We start from the raw sequence: 26,417 nt of genomic DNA on the forward strand, positions 1-26,417 counted from the left end.
ATATTGTGAGGACATAAAGTAAATACAGTTTTTGTATATCTAAGACTTTTTGATAGGGAAATTTTTCCAGATGTAGACTTTTCATCTGTACCATCACGTTTTCTAGGAAGAATTTCTGGTAGTGGGGGAGGCATAAGAGACATAAGGTAAAAATAGTTACATTAAACAATATTTGAAGATCAAGACAAAGATAAGAGGAAATGCTGTCCTTAGTACTGCTAAACATTCTGTGAATTACCAAGGAAGGCTGAGAAATCTCTTCTGGAGATCTCAGAAAATGGGAAATATTCTTAAAGTTGGAGTCATAAAAACTTAGGATTGGCAGAGACCTTAAAGGTCATTTAGCTTAACCACCCATCTGGTGCTTGAATCACCTCGACACTGTCTTTGCCAAGTGGTCATTGTTAAACTATTTTATGATTTTTCTGAAGAAGTTTACAGAATCTTCTCCAGAGGTCTTAGAGAAAGAAAAAAAAAAAAAGATGCACTCAAGATTTGGAAATCCTGCCGTTGTAATTAATTAATCAGATGATCCATATGGTTTCTGATTCTGTCATGCAATATATGTACTTGCCACATTCTTGTCATCTATAAATTTGAGATGCCTGCCTTCTGTGTGTCATCCATGTTTCTACGGAAAGTATCAGGGCCAGGAAGAGAACTCTGTAACATGGAATATAGGAACTATACCGTAGGTTCATGTCATCATGAATCACCATTCTTTGGTATTATGCAGCTACTCAGTTACACTGTGACTCACTCAGCCCATATTTCCCCATTTTGATCTTAAGAATCATAGTTGTAGCTGTGGATCTTTAGTTTATAGTAAAATTATTAGAGAAAGTTGTTAGTACGGCTTGATTTATTTATTCTTCATGAATTTAAGCTGGCTTCTGATGGTTACTACTTTCTTTTGGATGTGCTTGGAGACTGTCTCTTAATTAGAATATCTTTCCAAATTACTATTCTGTAATTGGGAAGTTAATCTTCTTCCCTTTGTGGAAATTCATACTACATTTGTCATCTCATCTTCTGGTACCTCTCCATTCTTTGTGATTCCTTAACTGTCCATAGAGAGAGATTCCATGGCCTGGCTAGAAGATCTGTTGGCTTCCTGGGATCTGCCCATCCCAGCACAATGATTCGTTTACAGTGGAGTAGTTATTTGCTGTCTTACTTCGTTTTACCCATTTTCAAAGTTTAATTTCTTCTCCCCTTTTTAGTCTGACAGTCATTCTCCTTGCTAGAGAAGCTAGGCACAAGATGGGAGTGAGAGCAAGAGGGTTTTGCTTTCTCTTTATTATCTGCTGCTATTGACCATAAACCTTCCTTGTTTTGGTGGTGTTATTTGTCTCTTTTGCTTATTTGTTTTTGTGATGGTTTTAGAGAAATAGGGAGTGGTAATAGGGCCTTAAGCTTAATTGAAAAATAGGGAATAGACATTTGTCTTTAGTGGAGTTTTTTTTTGTGTGTGTTTTTTGGGGGGAGGTTGTTCTTTTATGGGGGAACAAGCCTCAGGTAATTTGGAATTTTAGCTCCCCTTACATTATTTTGATAAATTCATACCACTCTCTTATAGTCCTTCATTACATACCCTCTTTCTATCTTTTTTATACCCTTAAAAAAACTAACCTGGAAGAGATTGCCGTGAAGCTGTGTGTTAGTTACTTACGTGCCACCCCTCTTTTCTTCCTACTGAGAGGATCATTGGTGATGACAATTACAAGTGAACTTTCGGAAGCTGCTCAATCTTCTTAAACCATTTTCCTTCTGAATCTCATGTCATTGAATCATACCTCTTTTCTTTGAATTTTTTGAAGTCTACCTCCCCTTCTTTGATTACCCTGACCTCCAAAATGACCTAATAACTCTCTCTAAATGTTCCTATCAGTTTTCATTTCACCAACTATTTTTTTCTTCTTGGTCAGAATTAGGTCCAGAGTTGAAGTTCCCCTAATTGCTTCCTCTACCATCTGGGAGATAAAATTGTTACCAAAGTAAGTCAAGAACATGTCGGGTGCCCTACTTCTAACCAAATGAGACTTCTAGCAGATATCTGGATGGTTGACACCCCCATCACCACACTCTCTTGCTTCTGTATGTGTTGTGTTGTGACGAGGATGCATCATCTATATCTTCCATTGAGCTGAGCAGTCTGTTCTGTACTCCACAACCATTAGTACTTCTATTGCTCTCTCCTTTTTCTTTCACTCACAAGCTCTTAGCATGTTTCTACCCCAAACTCACGAGTTTCCACACAGATGTATGTTTCTTGGCCAGTAGTGCTACTCTGCCTCTCCTCCTAAGAATACTGTTGGAAATATAAATAAGTAAAGCAACCAAGATAGCCCCAACCATTCTTGAGTCCCCAGCCCACCAGCTGCAGTCTGATTAGGCAACTCCTCTGAAACTGTATTTACCACTCAGTAATATAATTTAAATTTTCACTTCATTACCCTTGACCCATATGTATATGGCGGCATAGTTTTTCCTCTGATGCCTATGCCAGTTATTAATCACAGGACAGTCTCAGCATCATTATTGTTTTTTCAAAGTCATGTATGCTGCCCTCCACAGTCATTAGTTTTCCAGCTGTTATTTTCTCCCTACCTCAGAACATTCAGTTTAAAACCCCCATGAATAGTCCCTGCCTGAAATTAGAGAGATTGGCTAAAGAACTTAAAAGACCCCCTTCTTAAGACTAAGCTTAACTAGTGACCCCTGACCTTCCATTAGCTAACAAGTTCAGGCTCCTTCTCCTCGCTGGCAGTTGTAACTTTGGCTTCTACACTCTGTTTATTTTCTCTCTTGTGGTCTGATGGAGATAAGTAGGGAAATGGCCACAGAGAGACAGTGGAGAAGGAAGAAAGTCAAGGGGTGGGTACAGACTGGGACCTACCTGGTCTGTTCTGGCCTCACTATTTATTTTCCCATTATATTTCCTTCTTTGGCAGTGGGTTGTTCTTCATATGTTTGGGAAAGTTTAAATGTCCAGGAGCTCCCCATGGTTCATTAGTTAATTGCATGTCCTTTCTGGCTTCCTACTTCAGAGGGTTGTTGAAAGGATTATATGAGATGATCTTGTTGAGTGCCTGGTACAGTGCTTAATATGAACTAAGAAACAAACAGCAGCTTGTTGTCAAAGGCATGAGACTGAACTCTTCTGAGCTACTGTGGCTGCATCAGATTTTGAGTTCTTCAGAAACAATAATACCTGTAGGTTTCACTGGTGTTCTCTGAAGAAGAAAATCAGTGCTGTTATGCCTTGTCAAGGCATGCTTTTTATAAATGAGTAACTTGATTTAATGAATTTCTCCCTCTGAAGATATCCTTTGATTGAAAAGAATCTGCTTAGTAAACTTACATACGGTACCACTAACTTTTATGGTTGGAAGGAGATATTTAATAACTGCTCTTACCATTGCTGTGATCACTGACGTTTGCTGAGCATGTACCACATGCTGGCTGCTGTACTGAGCACTTCACATGCGTCACCTCGTTTAACCTTCACAACAACACCGGGAACCAGTAGATTCCCTTTAGTTCTCCATCAGGGAGGCAGAGTAAAGACTTGCCCAAAGTCACACATGCTAATAAGGGGCAGCGTCCACACATGAGCCCCATGTTCCTAACACTACACATCCTTCCTCTCAAGCTAAAATGTAGATGTTTCTTTTGTACCATTATTTTGTGTCAACAGCTACAAACAGGGGTGCATGAGCCAGCTGGCCACTCTGCATGTTTTGGCGTAACTCCTTGCCCTTCTGCATGAACTCCTCCAGTCTGTACCCATGTCCGTGGACTTGTAATTGACGGTGGTTATTATCTGAATGGACAGGTGTGCAACTGCTTATATTCTCTTGGCTGAAGAAGAAGCAACAACCATTGCTGAAGCAGAAAAACTTTTTAAGCAGGCCCTGAAGGCTGGAGATGGCTGTTACCGGCGTTCTCAGCAGCTACAGCATCATGGATCCCAGTATGAAGCCCAACATAGTAAGGTTCCTCCAGGTTGATGCATTGGGGATCAGAAATGTAAAATGATCAGTCAGGACAGATTTTCAGTCTAGTTCAAAAACGGATTCTCCTAGATGGGAACAAATATTGTCTTTCACCTTTCTTGATTTTTATTAATTTTTTCCTTTTTATGAAAGCACTTGGTATACAGTTCATTTCATTACTGTTTATGTTCACCTTCTCTTTCTTGCCCATAGATCTCCCAATGCAAGAAGTAAATGGCAGTAACCTTTAACAGTAACCTTATTTTTCCCCAGGAATTCTTCTGTATTTCTGTTCATCAGTTGCTTTTTTTTGTCTCGAGACTTTAAGTCCCAGGTGGAAACAAGGCTTCAAGTAGTGTTAATGTTGTCAAAGGTTTATATTATAAGCCTTCTGCAGCCGGGCATGGTGGCGCACGCTTGTAGTCCCCGCGCTTGGGAGGCAGAGACAGGAGGATCATGCAGGTTCATGAAGCCAGCTACGCTGGCTTAAGAGAACCTGTTTCCAAAAATAAAATAGGTCTGGGAGTGTAGCCCAGAGGTAGAAGGGCTTCCAGGAACCCCAGTACCACCAAATAAATAAATAAATAAAAATAAAAATAAGCCTTCTGCAGCATGAGCTAAAATACGACAACTAAGAATATAACATTTATGATTATGTTAGCATTTAGTTCTTATTTAAGAAACAACGGTTTCTAGAATAACCCGAAGTTTCTAATTCTGTTCTTTAGATTAAAAATAATGCTTTTATTTAAGGTATCTCTCTAAAATCCCAGACCTTTCGCTGTAGTATGCTCAGTTGAGAGTCAGTGATAGTTTGGAAAAACGAAATCATTTTTGTAATTCCCTGAGCCCCTTGTCTCGTCTTTGTTGGTTATTTAAACAGAAATTCAGTGATCCTTGCGGGAGAAAAGTGTTTTCATGTTCCAACCAAAATTTAGGTTGTTTGTTTAAGGTGGTGGTCACATCATTTCTCCCTTCTTCAATTGGGAGAGTAGGACTGTCTCCTTCATACTTGAGATTATACAATTAAATTTTAATATAAAACTTGGATTTGGTGTAGGGTCTCGCATTAGTCTCTGTAAGGTGCCAGCAATATCTTTACATTAGAGCCTGCATATGCATGGATACATTATACAACCCATCAATACACAGGCTTTAATTTTTTCTCAGTGAATATATATGTTAATGAAGTCTATAATCATCTATATCTTGTCCTTTTAAAAAGTACAATGCAGCACACTTAGATATGTAGTAAATGTCTATTTTGTGAACTAAATGAAAATTAGTACTTAAAACTACATGACCTATGATATAACCTAAGAAATCTTTTTCCTTTATTCTCTAAATTAAGTCCTTTCAACCTATTGGCTAAACCTATCCAAAAATATAATAATATCTTTAAAATAATGTGTAGGTACTTGGCAGTTTTTCAACACACATCTTGATCTCATTGTTTAAAACTCGAAATGTTCAGACTTGGTCTTAACATCTTTTAATAGCTGCATATTATACATATACTTAATCTATAACAGGTGTGTCATATTTTTCTCAAACATGGTGATTTTATTGAGGATTAAGCATATGTATGTTCTCACTGGTCTGGAAATGGATCCAAAAAGACATAATTAAATAAAAGATTAAGATAAGAAGTTGTTAATGTACGTCTTAAGGGCCATTTTAGTGACTATTGTTATAACTATTGGGCTTGTCAGTGCTTTCTCTAACACGAGGCTAGTTTTTCATTTGTTGCATACTCTATTGTCATATCTGGAATGTGTTATATTGCCGTCTAAATTTGGCTGCTTTGAGGACCTGGAGATGATTATGATGTCACTAGTGTTAGAGAAGGAGTAATGTGAAACAGGAGTTCAAGATGAGGCTTCTCCAGACTTAATGTCAAGAAAAGAAAAAATAGTTCATGAGGATGCAACCTGAGATTCACCTCTTTGCATCTTTACCCAAAGCCTGCACACTTGAAGAATGTAGAGTTCTTGTTTGTAAACTGGATGTGATGTGGGTATGTTCATTTTCTCAGCACTTTGTGGCAGAGGATTTTGTTTATTATCAAACATTGAACATCCAAACTCAGAAGCATGGATTTGGGTAATCAGTCACGTGATTTGACCTTTGGAAGTCTAAGTACTTTTACCTGGCTCTGTGTTGACTCTACTAGTAACAAAGTCGCCCTTGCTCCTGGTGGTAAGGAAAAGCCAAAGCAGCAGTCTGTTCTGAGGTTCTTCTTTAAGGGCAAGGCAAATGAGCCTCTGTATTTTTTCTTCCTGCTCAACTGAAAGGTGTCATTTTTTAAATTTTGGTGTTTTATATCTTCCTCTTCAGGACGAGACACCAATGTCTTGGTCTACATCAAAAGAAGGCTAGCAATGTGTGCCAGAAGACTCGGGAGGACCAGGGAAGCGGTGAAAATGATGCGAGACGTGAGTGTGGGTTTGTGTTTGGGGTGGGTGCAGTGTGCCTGGCTTTGAGCCGGGCAGCCCACGGAACAGACCTCGCAGACACAGCCGGCCTGGGTGGTGTCCCCGGGGCCCAGAGCCTGCTCCCCGGTGGCCGGATGAAGGGTCTTGATCAAGTTACTCAACTGCACCTTAGGCTCCTCACCTGGAGGATAATGATAACAGTCCTCAAAACAACTTAAGATTGCTCTAGGAAGTGTATGAGATAATAGATACCAAGCTTTTAACACAGTGACTGGCACATTAAAAAATCATATTAATAAGCCTTTGGGGCAGTAATAGAAATGATAGAAATGAGATCAGCCTTTTTTTTTTTTTTTTTTTCTGGTTTGGGGATGGAACCCAGGGGCATTTGACCTCTGAGCTACACGCCCTGCCCGAATTTTTTTTTTTTTTTTTTTTTTCTTTTTGGTGGTACTGGGGATGAAATCCAGGGGCCTTCTACCTCCAGGCTACACTCCCAGACCTATTTTATATTTTATTTGGAAACAGGGTCTCTTAAACCAGCTGAGGCTGGCTTCGAACCTGCAAGATCCTCCTGTCTCAGCCTCCCAAGCGCAGAGATTACAAGTGTGCGCCACCACGCCCAGCTCCCCCTGCCCTGTTTTTTATTTATTTTGAAACAGGGTCTCACTAAGTTGCAGAGAGCTTCACTAAGTAGCTGACGCTGTCCACGAACCGCGATCCTCAGCTCTCAGCCTCCTGAATGCTGGGATTACAAGCATGCGCCACCACGCCTGGCTTAGCCATTTTGTTTAACTGACGTCTGTGTGTAGTTGTGAGGGAGAATTGAATACAAATTGTTACCTTCAAATTTAGTAATACTACCAAGCTAATCCAGGATTTTCCTAGATTCTTAAGAATCAGGGTACTTTATTAGTTGTCAACATAAAACTCAAGAAGAAAAAAGTAGTTAAGAGTTTTAAAACAAAAGAGAACCTAGAGAGATTGTTATTATGTAACTTTAAAACAAAACAGGGTTTTAAGAGAAACCAATAATAGAACTTTTACTTCTACATTGCTATTGTGATTGTTAGTAAGAAGTACTTTCCATAAAGAAACTAACAATGGTGTGAATGGTATAAAAACAAAACCTTGGTGAACATTTCATTCTTCCACTGTATTCCTGAATTAGAAGGCATAGATAACTGCCCTTTATAAAAACAAAAGAATCAAAGGGGCAAGGTGAAAAGACCAAGGGACATTTTACTCAAATCTGAGCTCATGGGTTTGAGCATAGGACTCTGCAAACCCAGTGAGCCTTCCTTAGAATGTCTCTGGAAGAGCAGGTCTTCATGGGAGTTTTCAGGTACTCTTGGGCAGAGGGAGCCTGTATAGAGCCTAGCCCCATTATTTCTGTGAAGTACAGCACAATGTGAAGGCCCAGGTGAGATGCAAGCATAGGCTTGCCTACTGCATTAAGCAGCAGTGTTAACTCCCAAATCTGAGGAGTGGAAGAAGAGGAGGAAGATTAGGAAGTTGATATATGCTTAGCTAGGATTGAATTCTTTGGGTTGAAGGAAAAATTTGAAGAATGATATCTAGCATAAGACCCAATTTTAAGAAAAGGAGATTTTTGCAAATGCATGGATTTATTCTTAAAGCATTTTAGCTTATGGAAATTTTATCCCTTGATACAGCAAAGAAATTGCCAGTCATTTTGGCTCCGAAGAGCTGGGAACTTTATGAAGGATGGGATATTTCTCTCTCTTAATTTGGTACAACCACGTTCAGCCTTTATCAAGGTGTTTTATTTTTATTGCCTCTTTCTTTCTTTTCTTTCTTTTCTTTCTTTCTTTCTTTCTTTTTTTTTTTTTTTTTTTTGTGGTACTGGGGCTCCTGGCAGCCCTTCTATCTCCAGGCCACACTCCCAGACCTATTTTATATTTTTTATTTGGAAACAGGGTCTTAAGCCAGCACAGTTGGCTTCGAACCCGCGCCATCCTCCTGTCTCCGCCTCCCAAGCACAGGTATTACAAGCTGGCGCCACCACGCCCAGCTTTATTGCCTCCTCTTAACCTTAATTAGGTATACATGGAAGGTCAGATCTTGGTGATTTTATTTAGCATATACTTAAACAAATTCATAGGAGAAACAAGTGGTTATTTTAATTTCTGTTCTTCTGTCTCATTCTGCTTACCATTTAATCAATACATCTATCTACTATATTTCTTCTTTGATTTGCTTTTTGTTTAACATTACTTTATGGTTACTATTCAATTTATTGAGCTGATTCAAATAGAGGTTTTTAAAGAAAGTCTGAGTTTCAGTAAAAGAAGCACAGTACAGGGGGTCAAAAAACCTGGGTATGAACCTCAGCTTTGCTCTTTGCTAGCTTTGTGACCTCGGGCAACGTTTACCTTTTAAGATGGACTTTTTCCATAGCCATTCATAAATTAGAGATAACGATTCTTACCTGAAAGGGCAATTCAAGGGGAGAAGTCAATGAAATAATGTACTTGGAGCTAGTGGCCTAAGCCTATAATCCCATTATTTGGGAGGCTGAGACAGGAGGATTACAGGTTTAAGGCCAGCCTCAGGAACTTAGGGAGGCCCTGTTTCAAAATAAAAAATAAAAAAAGGGCTAGGGGTATAGCTCAGAAATAGAATGCCCCTGGGTTCAATCTCCAGTACTCCACCCCCAATTAAAAATAAATGAGATAACATGAAAACTCCTGGCACATATAAAGATTCTTATAATATTCCTCTATTTTCTTTATTATATAAGCTAGTATATAATTTAAAGATTTTGAGATGATTCATCTTTTTCTTTTTTATTAAATTTTTAAAATTTAAATATTTTTTATATTCAAAAAATATAAAAAAAACAGTGTGATCAGGGTATTTGTAAACAGTAAGATCAGGGTATTAGTAAACAATAAGATCAGGGTATTTGGCATATTCTTTCCCCTAAACAAATTTCTTTTTTGTGAATGAATCAATCATTTGATGAAATAATTTTTTCTTGCTTTCTCTTTTTACATGCATGTATACACACACATACATATCTATGCATATTTATATTAATATAGATATTTGTTTCTTTTATCATATTTCTAAAACAACCTATCTTAGTCTTAAAATACCCATTTATGTTGCCTTCTCTCTGGGATCACAGAACATGCAGGAGATGAGGGCCCCACTGTGGCAGTCCTGTGAGGCACACTGTCTGATATGGTAGAGATGTGTTCCGAAGAGAAATATTTGAAGTGCTTTTTCCCTCAGACACACCTTCTATCGCCTCTCACCCCTAAACGGTGGGGTGAAGACCTCTATGTTGAAGCTGCAACTGTGCCAGCTTTGTGGAGACAGTTGTTGGTCAGGCCTGACTCACCCTGCTCAGGTCATGGCTCAGGGCTGAGGGCTCACTTCTCTCACAACATTTTTACAAACCACCTCACTGTAAAACTTCCTCGGATAAAATAGCACAGTGAGTTTCAGCAGCCTGCTGAAAAAGCATTCAGGCAGAAGGTCTAATTTTTTTTTAGGATACAACTGTCCTCTTCCCGCATATACAGATTTATACTTTCCCAGAGCATATTATAAGTGGAAATAGAAAGGCCAGCATCAGAATGGCTTCCATGTAGAAAGCAGTGTCATTTTTTAAAAATTTCTGGAACCAGGGTGGTGGCATGTGCTTGTAATACCAGGATTTGGGAAGCTGAGACAGGAGGATCACAGTTCACAGAGGTCTCAGCTACTTAGTGAGGTCCTCTGCAACTTACTGAGATCCTGATTCAAAATAAAGAATAAAAAATAGGGCTGAGATATAGCTCAGAAGTAGAATTCCTCTAGGTTTCATCCTGAATACTGAAAAAAATTTTTTTTTCCCCTGGGATCCAGGTGTGGTGGTACATGCCTATAATTTCAGTACTTGGGAGGCTGAGATAGGAGAATTGCAAGCTCAAGGCCAGCCTTGGCAATTTAGTGAGAGCCTGTTTCAAAATAAAAATTCAGGCTGGGAGTAAAACTCATAGGTAGAATGTTTCTGAGTTCAGTCTCCAGTGTCCCTTCTCCTCCTCCTCCTCCTCCTCCTCCTCCTCCTCCTCCTCCTCCTCCTCCTCCTTCTTCTTCTTCTTCTTCTTCTTCTTCTTCTTCTTCTCTCTCTCTCTCTCTCTCTCTCTCTCTCTCTCTCTCTCTCTCTCTCTCTCTGGAAACCCTTTAAGGAAGGGTGATCTGTTCCTTGGTGGGATGTCCTGAAAGAGAATAAAAGGAGATTCTGGAAAGGTGGCTGTAGAAGTGTTCTTACATTTTCATGGCTCAAGATTTTACTATGGCTCAAATAACATATTGATATCATCAGTAAAATATTGATGAAGTAAACATGCATTGATGCCTTAGTGTCAAGATTCATGGTTTCTCATTTTCTAAAGCACCACATTAGTTATTTTGGATCCCCCAAATGTTGTTTTTTACAAAAAAATAAAAGCTCCATAGTCATTAGCTCTCTTTTGTAATCAAGAAGAATACTCCTTTCTGCTGAAGGAATACTTTAGTAGTGGGCAGAGCCAAGCAAGCAGGATGGTTTGAAACTTCACTGCATGGTGGTATTTATTATTCAAAATGAAAAGGTTGCACTTTCTGCTTTCTTGAATTTAAAAGAAAAAAGCTTTCTCTCTCTCTCTCTCTCTCTCTCTCTCTCTCTCTCTCTCTCTCTCTCTCGATGATTTTGCCTCCCTAATATTTGGAATTTGGTGTAATTTCTTCTCTCCTATTAACATCTATTGTCTAGATACCTAACGTTTTTCTTTTATCTTTCTCCAGACCATCTGAATAGGTTTGGAATGGGAGTTCATAGGGCTGATGATTGTGGTCTGATCCTTTACCCCTACCCTGGTGTGGATGCTGGCATTAACAGGATACTCTGCCTCTGTGAAAATACTTCACCCCCAGTACCACAAAAAAAGAAAAAAAAATGAAGGAGAAAGAGAGAAGAAACATGGATATAATGAAGCAAAACTTCACCCACTGAAAATTTTAGCTTAAAATCAGACCAAAGACTAAGTTATTATTAGGCATATTTGTTTCCTAGAACTGCTGTGATATAGAGCCAAAAATTGGGTGTTTTAAAAAATTTTAGTCTTTATTTTTTAATAAATTTTTAATTTTTGGTGCATTTTAGTCATACATCTTAATGGAATAAAAGATGCTGGAGACACAAGCATGCATCACCCTTATCCACTTCCTTGACCCCATTCCCTCCCCCTCCCTCCTTCTCATGCTTGGCTTAGTGATTGACTTTGATATGTTTGTTTAAGTACATCCTGTGCTTTAGAGAGTTTCCCTCTTCCCCCTCCCATCCCTTCAGTTTGGTTGCCATATTTGCTCATCTATGGAATCTCCTTCTCCATCTAGAGTTCCTCCTGTTACCCATTTCTCCCCAGCTTTTGTATATTAGTGAAGGCATCCTATTTCTTATTTTTTTGTGACTGACTAATCTCACTTAGCATAATGTCCTCCAGTTCCATTCATTTCCCTGTAAATGATGTAATTGTATTTTTCTTTATGGCTGAGTAAAATTCCATTGTGTACATGGGGCTACAAGTCCAAGGACAAGGTGTGGCAGGGCGTTCCCTCCCTGAAGGCTCAAACTGAGAATCCCTCCTTGCCCCTTCAGCTTTCGGTGGTGCCTCAAACGTTGGCCTTCCTTGACTTGTAGACACTCTACTCCAGTCTCTGCCTCTGTCCTCCTGGGTGTCTATATCTCTGTATCAAATTTTATTCTTCTCATATGCACACCAGTCATATTGGGTTTATGACATCATCCTAAGTTGCGTATGTCTACACAAACCCAATTTCCAAATGAGGTCACATTGATAAGTTCTGAAATTTAGGTTTATCTACCCTGAGGACACAATTCAACTCACAATAGCAGGCATAAAAACTCTGAATATGCTTTCATTCATTCTTTCTTTTTTCTCTCTCTCTTCCTTTCTCCTCCCCCCACTCTCTTTCTTTCTTTCTTTCTTTCTTTCTTTCTTTCTTTCTTTCTTTCTTTCTCCTTTCTTTCTTTCTTTGCACTACTGGGGATGCAACCCAGGGGCATTCTACCTCTGAGCTATAGCTGCAGCCCTATTTTTCAGTCGTTTTATTTTTTAAACCAGGTCTCACTGAGTTACGAAGGGTCTTGCTAAGTAGCTGAGGCTGTCCATGAACTGTGATCCTCCCATTTCATCCTCCCAAATGCTGGGATTACAAGCGTGCGCCACCACGCCTGGCGCTTTCATTCTTTCTAAAATTTCTCTGGTCAGCCCAAACCATGTTACATTTTTTTTTTTTTTTATGGTATTGGGGATTGAAGCCAGGGGTGCTCTACCATTGAACTACTTTCTTTTCCATCTTTATTTGTATTTTGAAACAGAGTGTCACTAAGTTATTCCATGCAGGCCTTGAACCTGTGAGCCTCCTGACTCAGTCTCCCAAGGACTGGGATTACAGGTGTGGACTACCATGCTTGGCTCATGTTTATATGCTTTGACCATGTTGAACCTCTTCTCATCCTCACCTATAAAAGTTCTGCTAACTATTATTTTGTGCCCTTACTCCTGGCTCTTTATAAAACATAGCTCAAGGGAGCTGTGCCCTGCCTGCATTTCATTCACTTCTCCAGGATTTTTAGCTGAGAGCTAAAGGGTTTCAGTTTTTATTGTTAATAACTTACATGGTAAGTATAGCTATGTGCCATAAAATTCTGCTAAGAAATTTGCATATACAGGCTTATTTAATTCACACATGCCATGGGTGTCCTGTTAAATCACTCAAATAATTTATGCTCATCATAACAAGACAAAGAATAAGGAAGTTATAATATTCCCTCCTCTCTTACAATGCCATCTCACCGAAGTCGTCACACTTGCTGTTTCTCCTTTCCTGACAGTCCTTAACATTTTTTTTTTTTTTTTTTTTTTGGTGGTACTGGGGTTCCTGGAAGCCCTTCTACCTCCGGGCTACACTCCCAGACCTATTTTTACATTTTTATTTGGAAACAGGGTCTCCTAAGCCAGCGCGCGCGGCTGGCTTCGAACCTGCACGATTCTCCTGTCTCTGCCTCCCAAGCGCGGGGATTATAAGAGTGCGCCACCACACCCGGCTAGTCCTTAACATTTGATCCATGAGAGAAATTGCCTTCACAGGGATGCTCAATTTCTGAGCATCTTTCGCAAAGATGCAGATGTGTGAGCGCCTTTACTCAAGAAAACAAGTTTTGAAATGATTTTCCTTGACATCTTTTCACATTTATTTTATCTTTATTCTCATTTTTAAAAATCTTAAATCACTTATTTGTGTAGTACGTATACATACAAAAAGGGCTGGATGAGCATAGAGAATGATTTTTTTTAGCCAATTTTTGAAAGGGTAACTAAGGTTCAGTAGTTTTGGAGCTTCTTGGATGCAGGTACCATGTTTTTGCTGCGTGTTCCTCATAGCACACAAAACAATATCATGTTGACAGAGGCGGTCAATAAAATACGTGAGTCGGTAAATCTGCAGAATGCCATGCAAATTCCCAGTTAATGCTTTGCACTTGTGACCTTTAATTCCCAGTTTCCTGCTGATTATGATACCTCTTTGTTATTGGTTTAATTCTAATTTTCTACCTGCCTAAAAATGGTAGTATTTGTTCAAATTAATATAAATTAAAATGAGTTTCACTTAAAAATTATTATAGATGTTTATTTTATATCCCTTTCAGGGTGTTAGAGGTATCCTGGGGTGTGAGTGATTGACCTTTGGGAATTAGCTTAATAGTGTTAATTGAGGATGCCCTTTAAATAATTTGTGAAAAGGAGCGCTTCTAGTGAAAACATACTTTAGAAAATATACACCTCTAGGACTAATTAAAGCATTTCAAGCAGTAAAGACTGCTGACTTACAAGATTCCTACTTATTTTCATGAGTGAAAATCTTTACAAAATCAATGATTTGTAGAAGAGAGGAAGTACAGCCTTCCAAGACCATTTGTAAAACATGCTGCAGGCAACATTTTGCAATAGAAATCTTGCTTTTATTGTAAAAATCCAGAGATTTTTAGTGTTAGGAAGAAGAACTCTAAATGAATATTTTGAAGGCTAATTTCTATACCCTTTTATCTCTTTTTTTTATTTTTTAAGTTTCTAGTTTTGTTCCTTCTTTCTACCTTTCCATTCCAAAGGTCACATTATTTCTTTTGGGTTCAATATTTCATGTTTCTTTCCTTAAAAATGTAATGAATTTTATGGATAACTTATTCGATGACTTGGTTTAGAAGTTTTTTAAATTGGCTTTTTAAGGAAGTAAAGTACCATTACTTGAGGATGGGATGTGGGAAGAGTTGCCTTTAATATGTTTCTTGAAAGCAAATATTGCACATATAAGAACTCATCGATTTTCAAAGTTAGACTTTAAGTGAACCTCTCTGCCTGGGTGTGTTGGGGGGCACTGGGACCCATAGACATTTTATCTCCAAGCTACACCCTCAGCCATATTTCATTATTTATTTTGTTTTTTTTTTTGTTTTTTTTTTTTGTATGTTTTTTTTTATTGGTGCACTGTATTCATACATCATAGTAGGATACATACTTTTGTAGACATACATGCACACTTTTCCCAGTCAGCCCCCACCCAATCCCCACCCCATTCTCTCCCCATCCCTCCCTCCCATGCTTGGCTTAGTAGTTGACATCTAGTATTATGGCAATTTATCTAAAATTAAAAATGATAATCTCACATAACAGTTTCATTTGTCTGATACCAAGCTTTTGATGACTTAAAGATAACATTTCAATATTTCTTTTTGCTTTCTTTCTTACCAGAGAATATTTTTTTCTATTTTTTAGGTGAAACTATCATATATTTATATATTTATTTTTCAGAAAAAAATCTATCCTAATATGGAATATGGAGTCTAGGTACCCAAAACGATCTTGAAAAAGAACAAAGCTAGAAGATATATATTTTCTGATTTCAAACCATATAAAGCTACAATAATTGAAACAGTGTAGTACTATTCTAAAGGCAGATATATAAACCATTGGAGTTAAATAAAAGCCTAGAGCTAAATTCTTCCTTATATTGTCAAGTTATTTTTGACAAGGTTTCCAAGAACATTTGGTGGTGGAAATGATAATCTTTTAACTAAATATTGTTAAAAAATAATAATTACATGGAAATAAGACTATAAACTTTTAGGAGAAAATCTGGGTCATAAAACCTCACAACATTGAAATTGGCAGTGATTTCTTGGTTATGATTTCAATGACACAGGCAACGGAGGAGTATACAGACTCCCTAAAAAATAAAAAATAAAAAAATTGTATATCCAAAGACAATGTAAACAGAGTTAACAGTTACTAATAGAATGGGATAAAATATTTCCAATTGCTATATCTGAAGGTATATTAATATTCCAACTAGAAATCCTAAAAATTAACAACAATAAAGGCAAACAATACCATTTAGAGATAGGTAAAAGACTAACATAAATAATGAATCTCCACAGATAACCAATCTTAATTGTTTGTTGGATGGAAACTCTTGTTTCTCTGGTTCTGGTGTGTGTTACCTATTTCTTCTTTGTAGTTAATCTCTTTGAGTATTTTCTCTAGTGCTGGTTTTGAAGACATAAATTCCTTCAGTTTCTGTTTGTCATGGAAGCTTCTTATTTCTCCATCTAATTTGATAGAAAGTTTTGCTGGGTAGGAAATTTTTGGCTGGAAGTTGTTTTCTTTCAGAGTTTGGAATATGTTACTCCAAGCCCTTCTGGCTCTCATGACTTGGTTTGGGAAGTCTGGAGTGATTCTAATTGGTTTGCCTCTGAATGTCACTTGGCCCTTTGCTTTTGTTGCCTTTAAGATTCTCTGCTTGGCTTCCACATTGGTCATTTTGACTATTATGTGGCGTGGGGATCCTCTTCTCCGATCCTGTCTAAAGGGAGTTCTATAAGTTTCCTGGACCTTTGTATCAACCTCTTGCTCTATGTTTGGAAAATTTTCTGCTATTACTTCCTTGAAGAAATTGTTGATCCCTTTGGTTTCACTTTCTTTTCCCTCCTCTATTCCAATTATTCTTAGGTTAGCTCTCTTAAAATGGGCCAATATTTCTTCAATATCAGATTCCTGCTGTCGGATATTTTTTCCTAGATTAGAAACTATGAGTTCATTTTTGGATTGCTCATCTTCTAAGAGCGAGATTCTGTTCTCCATGTGTTCTAATCGGTTGTTTGTGCTTTGAATTGAGGCCTTTACTTCATTAATTGCATCCTTTATCTCTTTTTGGCTCTCTCTGAGTTCTTTTCGAAGCACCTCTATTATTTCTACAGTTATTTTCCTGATTTGATCTTCTAGAAATCTCTGATTTTCTGTTTTATCGGGTTCTGATGTTGTGGGGTTGTGGGCATTCATTGCTCCAGTATTATTCCTCTTTCCCATGATTTCCGATGTTTGTGCCTTCTCTGGATTCTTCCCTTGGGTCACTATGACTTCCCTTAAGGTGTTCTGGATCTCGAGTCAGTAGTATCTCGGACCCCACTACTCCTTTACTGGGTTGTATCACAGAGTCTCCGACCCAGAGAGTCGATAGAGGCTGCTTTAGACTGTGGGGGGTGCCAGGTTGCACGTTCTCCTATGGTGTGATATCTCTGCCACCGCCCCTCTCCCACTGGGTCAAGTCCCAGGGAGTACAGTACTGGGATTTCTCCTCTGTGGCCCGCAATTTGACTCACTGTTCTTGAGTACGCAGATGTGGCTGTACTGGCCTCGCTGAATTCGCTGCTGCTGCCGCCAGTGGCAATATGGCGCCGCTGCTACGCCCTCGGCTATGGGGCTGGCGTTTTTCTTCTTGATTTTGATTTCTACTCTGAATCCCTGCAGCGTGTGCTGAGCTCGGCCACTGGGAGCTTTAGATGCTCTCTGCGCGGAGAAATCCCGCCTGGCTGTTCTGCAGTGGCTCACCTCGGCTTGCTGTAGCTGTCCGGTGAACTCCCCGCTGCCGCCAGCAGGATGGCGCTGCTACCGCGTCTGCAGCGTCCTTGGGCACGAGGCCGGTTTATCTCCTCTGTGGCTCTGTTCTCAGTCCGCTTTCTCTCTGGAGCCTGGTGATTTTTTGTTTCACTGGTGATGGTGTTTTCTGGCTATGAAAGGCGCTGATTTTGTGGTAATGGAGATTTGTTGTTAGCAGGGCTCTTAATCCCCGCTTTTCTCGGTCGCCATCTTCCCGGAAGTCCCTCTCATTATTTATTTTGAAAACAAGGTCTTACTGAATTGTGGAGGGCCTTGCTACGTTCCTGAGGCTGGCCTCCTACCTGCAATTTCTCTTGTCTCAGTATCCCAAGTACTGAGATTACAGGCCTGCACCACCATGCCCAGCTTCTGCCCCCCTTTTTTATTATGATTTTCCTGGTATTTTGAGTATATTATTGGCAAATAGTGTATCATATGGAGAGGAAAAGTGTCTAATGAAAGCAAATAATAACCATGGTGTTAACTGAATTATACTGTGTATTTAATATACATACCAATCAATAAGAGTTAAAGAAAAAACCCCAAGGTATATGAGAGTGTTAGCTAGAAACAGTGTTATTTTCTGTGCCATTAGGTGTTATCATTTACCTGAAAGTCTCTTGCATCGTAATATCTATGTGATTGACTGCCTGGGCCTCACTGTCAGGAGTTTTCAGTGTGGTGAGTAGTGGTCTCTGCTTAGTAGGGCTTTCAGTGGCCCATGACCAGGCCTGTCCTGATGCCTGAATCTAGGAGACCAATTCAGCGTATTTCCTGTATGCCTTCTGTCTCTCAATGGTAATTACAGCTCTTCTGCATTTCTGATGTTCTGCATTTTGTCTTCCCATAATTCCGTCTTGGTTTCATTCAGTGGCTGAAGCCAGGCCCACTATGCTTCTGATTCCACATGTTTTCTCTCCTACAGCCCTGAATTTGCTTTACTCACCTTGCCTTAAACCATTCATCATTCATCCATTCACTCTTTATCAAAAGTATGAAATATTCACTCCATATTAATTCCTGTTCTGGGTAGTTGGTAAAATCAGTGAACAAAATTAAGGACCTTACTCAGCTTACATTCTATCAGAGAGGAGAGACAAAAAATAATAAATAAGTATATATTTAAGTATATATTTTTATGATGCTTTAAAAAGTGAGAAATGCTGTGGAAAACAAGAAAAAGTAGAGCAGAATAAGGATTAGAAAAGCCAGTAGGCAGAGAATCAAGAGGCCAGGGAAGCCAATTCTTCTTCTTCTTCTTCTTCTTCTTTTTTTTTTTTTTTTTTTTTGGTGGTACTGGGGTTTTGAAAAACCCTTCTACCTCCAGGCTACATTCCCAGACCTATTTCATATTTTTATTTGAAAACAGGGTCTCTGAAGCCAGCGAGGCTGGCTTTGAACTTGCGCGATCCTCCTGTCTCCACCTCCCAAGCGTGGGGATTACAAGTGTGCGCCACCACGCCCGGCGTGGAAGCCAATTTTAAATAGATGATGGATACGTATAATGTGTATAATGTGAGACATGACATTTAACCAAGGACTGACGGAGGTGTGGAAGCTGGAATGTGATCTGCACTGGGAGACTCTGAGGCAGGGGTATGCCTGGAGTGTTCACTGACAGCAAAGGAGCCCTGGGGTGGGCACAGCAGAGTAAGCCCAGGAGGGGTGGCAGGTTAGAGATAGGGTAGGATTTGTGCATCATAGCAAGGACTTTACCCTTTACCCTCGGTGAAATGGGGAACTCTGCAAGGTTTTGAGCACGTTGATAGGACAAGACAGTTTTTACAGGTGGCAGTGTGGCAAGGGAAGAGCCAGGAGGCCAATCAGAAGACTCGTGTAAATATTGGTGAGAGACCATAATGGCTCAGGCCACAGTGGTAGCAGAGGAGGTAGTGAGTGGAAAGTCATCAGTTTCTTCATATATTTTCAAGTTAGGACCAACAAAATTTGTAATCAGCCAAATGTGCAGTGTGGGGTAAAGAAAATCAGGATGATTATAAGGATTTTGCCTTTGAAAGAAAGGGGTTCCCGTCAGCTACGATGTAGAAGCCAGCAGTGAAAGGTTTTGTTTTGAGAAAAGGTTAATAATTCAGTTTTGAGTGTGTTACATTTGAGAAAACATCATACATTTTCACCATAAATAATGGCTTTTTGACATTTTCCTGGAACATAAGAATTTTGGGCATTATTGAGGTAAGGGAACCATTAAATGGAAGGAAAGTAATAGGACATCTTAAATTGGTAGGGTCCCCTTCTAAAACAGGTAGTGAGGAACTTTCATTATATTACCACTTGCTTTTATAGCTCCAGGAAGATGAAACCTCATTGATTTCTGAGAATCCACCTTGCAAAATATATGATATACTGGGATGCGCACACTTTGCATCCATGTCTATAAATTTACTTTACCCTTTATATTCAGCACTGCTTTTCAGGTCTGTGCATTTTTGCTCTATGCACCTCTCCTGTCTAGTTTATGGCTCTGGCTGCTCATCAGATTCCATGTTATGCTCTTCCTCTGTTTCACTTGACCTTTTCTTTAGCGAAGGACTCAGGTTGCTTCCAGCTTTCCTTTATCTCTACAGAGCTGTAAGGGACATCTATATTTGCATGTGAGAAGCTTTCAGTGGGGTGTATAACTAGGTATGAAATTGCTGGATATTCAGATTGCTATATTCTTGCTTGATTTCAGTGTGTCCCACCATTTCACTCAGAATAGCTCTCTATTCTTGTTTAAATTCTCATCAGCTATACAAAATTATGCCCACTTTTAAACAATCTATGTTTGCTCTCTTTGAATATATTTGAAATTCATTATATATAGCTTTTTGTGATGTCCTTTCATAATTAAAAAATACCCTGTAGTTTTTTTTCTTTTTTACTTTGTACTTTCTTTGCCTCCTTTTCTTTTCCCTTATTGATGTTGGCAAAGGATTGTCTATTCATAGTACTGAAATTGGTGTTGTGAGGAATAAAGACAGTCTTTTCTATTGAAGTAGCAAATTGCATAGAAGTGTAATTCTTTCCATAGTATAACTGTAGCTTAGGTATTCATTTTGTAACCATACATGAGTGTGTATGCTTCACTCCCTGAAGCTTCCTGAGTGTCAGTCACCTTGGCACATATGACCTTCAGCTGACCTGCGTCTTTCAGAATGCCAACCATCTTAGCTCATATGACTTTTGGTTGATCAGGAATCTCTCAGAATGTTAAACTTTGTTTTAAAGTTACTGCCTATCATAGAAAGGAGCCAACCACAGAGTTGTGAACCCAAGCCCTCATCAATAAGGGAAAGGGGCAAAATCACATTAGGGACAAAAGCCAAGTGGACTGCCCAGCCAGTGTGCTTGCTTACCAGACTTTTTGTTAGTTGCACACCTGTCTGCACAGAAGTAAAGTGCCTTGCCAAGTTGCTTTCAATTTCATGAGTTTTTATTTGAAGCTTCCCTAGAATCTAACAGTATTGTTAGCTTCGCCAATGAACACAGGATTGTTTGAATTGCTCCTTCATCAAGTCTTCCTCCTCCCTACTCCACCTCCCACCAGTCCCCTTCACAGACCCTCCCCTTGGTCGAAACCATCATCATCCCTCTTTTGGATTCTAATACTAGCTTTCTACTGGCCTAACTGCTTCTCGTCCTGTCCCATTGCATCTACAATCCAAGTGCTTGCTAGAATATAGTCATTTGAGACATGTGTTAGATAATACTGTTCTTTGACTTAGAGCCTTGCAGTCACCACTCATCACACTCAAGAGTCAAGCTCTAAAGGTGGCCAGTAGGCCCTACACATCCCCTTCTGCACTTGCTGGGTCATTTTCCTAGAATACTCCTCCAGATATCCTCACTCCCTTTGGTTCCTGCTGGTCCATCACCTCTGCAATCTTACCTTTCCTCATTGGTCTATTTAAATTTGCATCCATCTGTACTACACCACCATCCCCCAATGCCCTTCATTCTTCACTGTCATATTTATTCTCCTCAAAACATAACCAATGAGAGTCCATATGTCCATATGCTTTTTTTCCCCTTTGGTACTGGGGCTCGAACTCCATGGTATCTTGCCTTCAAGCTGTGCCTCCCAGCACCTTTTTGTTTTAAAATAGGGTCTCACTGAGTTGCTGAGGCTGTCCTCAACCCAATGATTCTTCTATCTCAGCCACCCCTGTGCTGGGATTACAGGCTTGTGCCACCAGACCTGGCTGACAATCTGTGTATATTACATATACGTTTCGGTTGTTTTATTTCACTAGAATTTTATTTTCAGGAGGGCAAAACCTTTTTAATCTGTTTATTACCATATCCCAGGAGAATAGTGCCCAATATACAGTAGTCGATCAATAATTATTTGAATAATGAAAAGCTAAATAGATTGGATGTAGAAAAAAAGAAATAGTGTAATCAAGGAAAACCTAGACATGGGCTGTGTGTTTCAGCCTGTTCAACTTGGTGGTAGTTGTACTTACTGCAGGAAGAACAACTAGGGAAGAGATGAATTTTAATGGTAAAGCAGGAGTTACATATAAGTCATATTTTTTTTAGGTACTTGCTATACTTTTAGGTGGAGATTTTAGAATAGCAATTAGATCTAGAATTCATGAGTGAGAAGTATAGGACTTATCAACATATATGGTATGTGTGATCATGTATGCAGAGAAATAGAGGAGAGAAAGTTAAGAAGTGAGTTCCAGTTGTCTCCAGATTATCTCACTGGGTAGAGGCGAAGCATCCCTTGACTTCTGAGAAAGCACAGCTGGAAAGCTAAGAGTAAAACCAGGAGAGTGTCATATCACCAGAGCTAAAAGAAGAATTTTAAGAGGAGTGGGAGTGACCTGAGAAAGACAGAGACAAAAAGGAAAAAAAAAAAAGAAGACCAGGCTTTGGTTGTCTCAGTGAAATTACAGGGCCAGTTTACGCAGGAATAATGGTATAAGGTAGCTAAAGAGCAGTGCATACTTTCAGAGCATTGCAAGTTTGAATTTTAGATGAATAGTGTCATGAGCTGCTTAATTACAGTGGAGAAAGGGTCTTTTTTAAAGAAGAACCTCTCTAGATCATTAGATAAGAAATTCACATGAACTAAAATAATCTACATTGAGGGTAGGTCTTGAGGCCAAGGGCAAGAAAATGGAACTGGGTATTAAGACAAGCTTTAGCATGGAAAGTTTTTTTTACCAGGCAGAAAACAAGGTCAAAGAATTGTAACAGGTAATGTAGCATTACAACAGGAGCTCCCAGGGAGCAGGGACTTCTCTGCCCAGTGGCTGAGCAGTAGTAGTATGGCTATGCTTGGAGAACTAGGAAAGGTTTGTGTGAGAAATTAACAGCTCCAAAAGAAGACGGTAAAGCCAACTGGCTTTCTATAAGTAGTATATGAACGTGCTGGGATCGTGTAATCATAGACACAGGTCTAGAAGGGTTACGTGGAAAGATTCGGGAGGAAGGCGCACACAGGAAGGCAGAGTGACTACAGAGGTGGGCAAATGGCACAGGTTGCGGTACCGATCTTCTGCCTATTGCCCTAAAAGAACCTTCCATTCTAGCTCACTTTTGTGTGATCCTGTTGTGACATGCCTGCCAGAATATTTGTTAATTCTACCCTAGATAACCAAATGCGTTAATCTCCTGCATTGCCTTATTTACCATTACCCCTGTGAATGTGGAAGGGTGTCTGCCAAGCACAGTGATTGTGGTTTTGGCATGAAAAATCCTTTCTGACAGTAATTGTTGGCCAGTGTGTTTCACTGCTTGTTGAGGCCACTCCTAGAACAAGAGAACAATGTCATGTCATCACAGAGGAAAGGATGCTCATGGTCCTCTTATCCATGGGCCTGCTTCCAAGCCATTCAAATGTGCCTTGAGTTGTCCAGGTTTGTTCTCAGGGCTGGAGCAGAACTGTACTTTAAGCTGTTTAGAACGAGAAAGAAATATTTTACTCAAAATTATTACCTGTCAGCATTGAAGAGAGTATCAGTCATTCTCTTCCTCAAGACAGTATGAACGCCATGTCTTTCTTTCCCCCCCAACAGCTTCACCTTTGGGGTTCCTTCAAATGTGTTTACCATAGACTTTGGAATGGGGAAATTTCCTCTTTCACAGCATAAACAATGGTGCTATCAGACCGCTGATTTTGGATAGGAAAATTCTTAGCTGTCTAAAAGCAAGGTAAATAACTGTCACTGAGTAGTACAGAGGTTGAGGAAGAGAATCTGCAAGTGTCTTAGTTTTGCCTGGGCTTGTACTTGTTTTATCTTTAGCCAACTAAGGAAAAAATAAAAGAGAAAGTTTCATGCTGAAGGTATTTTTTGCTAGGAGCTCTGTATACTCAGAGCTTATCTTGTTCACTGCAATTTTAAAAGAAAGTTCCCTCTCTGGAATGAATGGAGCATAATTTTGACAGGGAAAATAGATACTTATTGAGATAATCTTCTAGCTCTTTGAGTTTGGGGGAGATATGAAACTGTCATTGGCGGATCATTATCAGGCCTGCAGCTGTTATGTTCTCTTTAGTTCTCAGTGAGGGGCACATTTACACGATAGGTCAGCCACTAAAGAACTAGTTGGATGGTGATTCAACTAACTGTCCATGCACATCATGTATTGACTGTGTTACTTTTCAATAGATGTGGCTTAATATTTGCCTTTGAAATCATTCTGAAAATGACATTTTCTTATTAGTGTACGCTTAAGCTTCTCAAGGCTGCTTTTTATTGTGATCTGTGTAAAGGGAACTCTCATGGGCCTCTGAGGATTCTAATATAAACAATTCATTCTTCCCTTTCCTAGCCATAGTGTTGGTAAGAATCACTGACAAAATAATAACCATGCAATATAGAGTGTCTTTTCTATTTTCTATTTATGCCTTTATTTGAAACTATAATTAAATAATGTCAAACTTGCAACTATAACAAAATAGTATCTGCTGTTTGAATATAATACAGGCCAAATTCTATAAACTTTAATTAGGCTAAGTTTGCATTGACCTCAGTAGGAATCTGGCTAAGGTTCTCTTTTAATTACCTCTGCCTTAAAATATGTAAGAATTTTCCCATTGCTTTTCTCACTCAAGGAACAATACATGGATAGCTAAATTAATAAGATGTTTAAATAGATACAAATCAAACTTGAAAGGTTTAAACTGTTGTTTTCATTCTGTAAGTCAACTGAGAAAAAGCATACAAACTGTAGTTCTGAATTATGTCCATAGAGTATTTGAAATCCAGTGAATTAACTCTCCTTTTTTTCCCCACTTGAGCTCATAAATGTTAACCTCACAAGTGCCCCAAATTCTCCCATTGAAATAAACTTGAACTGACAATAGCCAGATGATGTAAAATTGAAACTGAAATTCTATCCTTGGCCCATCCCATGTTCTCCCCCATAGGTATTAGAGGAATTATAGGAGAGTTAGTATTTTCATTCCACGTAAACTGTAATATTTGGGCAAAACAGGGCATATAAATTTCTTGCTGCCATGAGAAAGCAATTACCAGTGTGGAGAAGATAGCGAGCAATAAATAAACAGAACTATGCTAGATAGTGAGTGAGTTTAAAGATTTATTCAGAATGACTTAGTTTATAGAAAACAGGCCTCTGTACTTATCATATGCTCTCATTCAAGCTTGATATGATGGGAGCTGTGGTCTTTTCATAACAGGAAAGCTAATTGTGTCACCAAGTCATTTTTTGTACATTATTTTTAAATAAATAAAACCAGATATGCTATGTGGTATTGTGCAACTAAAAAAAGGAAACTAGTTACACCATAACAAAACAAACAGTACTTCGAAAATGCAGCATACCTATGTCAACATCATGTAAGAATAATGACCCCCATACTGTGCCCAGGTGGGGACTACATGTGCACGGTTAACTAGGCGTTATCCTTCTCTTGCTGATGAGAAGAATGAGCTCATGAAGGGCCCAGAAATTCCCGAATGTTGACCCACATCTTTATGATTGCAAAGGTGGTCGTGCTCTTGACTTGCAAACTGTACTTCCTCTCCCACGATGAATCCTCTCCTGTCTGTCTAGATATCGATTTATCTTCCATTTTATTTGGAAAACAATGAACTGTGTGTGTGTGTCATAGCATTGATGTTATTTTAGAGAAGAAGCAAAATCAAATTTTTATGACAAAATATTTTATGAGGTAGTCTTTCTCAGCCTACCCCCAGCCCCAACTCTTACCTTATAGTTAGTTAAACTCTGAAGCAGCCTTCAGGATGAAATGATAATCTTTACTCATGCTACATCTATACTAAACCTCTTTCTGGAACCCAGTTGGAGAATGAAGAGGTGGGGCTGTCAGCTGTGATTCATGTGAGGTTAACTATTTGTATCATTATAGATTTTATATGCAGTATATAAAAATCTGTTGGATCAAATTATTTTTGGGGGGGATTCTCTAAATGTTGTTTAGTTGGTGACACTTTTATTTAGACACCAGCAAATACTCTAGCACCTAAGGAGCTAGAGTCAAATACCAAATGGGAAGAAATAATTTTGCCTCAAAAGGCAATTGGGGAGCCAGGCATGGTGGCACACACCTATAATCCCAGTACTTGGGAGGCTGAGACAGGAGGATGGCAGGATTGAGGACAGCCACAACAACTTTGTGAGATCTTGTTTCCAAGTAAGAAATAAAATAGCATTGGGGGTATAGCTTGGTTGTAAAATGCCCCTGGGTTAAATCCCCAGTACTGTGAAAGAGAAGAAAGAAAGAAAGAAAGAAAGAAAGAAAGAAAGAAAGAAAGAAAGAAAGAAAGAAAGAAAGAAAGAAAGAAAGAAGTCTACTAGGAAGCAAAACAAATCAAGGTGTAATGAAAATCTTATCTCTGCATGCCCTGAAGAAAGGAATCACACCTGAAGTGTATCTCTTAAATATATCTTATAAACTTTCTATTTTTGAGGAAGACTTTCTTTCTTTCTTTCTTTCTTTCTTTCTTTCTTTCTTTCTTTCTTTCTTTCTT

At 39.0% G+C, this 26,417-nt stretch overlaps 1 protein-coding gene across 5 annotated transcripts in view; it reads left to right on the forward strand.

The window, feature by feature from the left end:
* ST7 (suppression of tumorigenicity 7) overlaps positions 1-26,417 on the forward strand; it is a gene marked incomplete at both ends in the record, with an annotated part of 268,515 nt that overhangs the window by 174,301 nt on the left and 67,797 nt on the right. For 3 of the 5 annotated variants that reach the window (XM_080700959.1, XM_080700960.1, XM_080700958.1), the window contains 3 exons: positions 1,929-1,997; positions 3,839-3,993; positions 6,336-6,433. In XM_080700959.1, the coding sequence (XP_080557085.1) occupies positions 1,929-1,997; positions 3,839-3,993; positions 6,336-6,433 (322 nt within the window). The remainder of the gene's footprint in view (positions 1-1,928; positions 1,998-3,838; positions 3,994-6,335; positions 6,434-26,417) is intronic. The other 2 variants (XM_080700962.1, XM_080700961.1) reach the window with 1 other exon arrangement.

Source organism: Muscardinus avellanarius (genome assembly GCF_963383645.1).
Source record: "Muscardinus avellanarius genome assembly, chromosome: 9".
Classification (NCBI taxonomy): Eukaryota; Metazoa; Chordata; class Mammalia; order Rodentia; family Gliridae; genus Muscardinus; species Muscardinus avellanarius.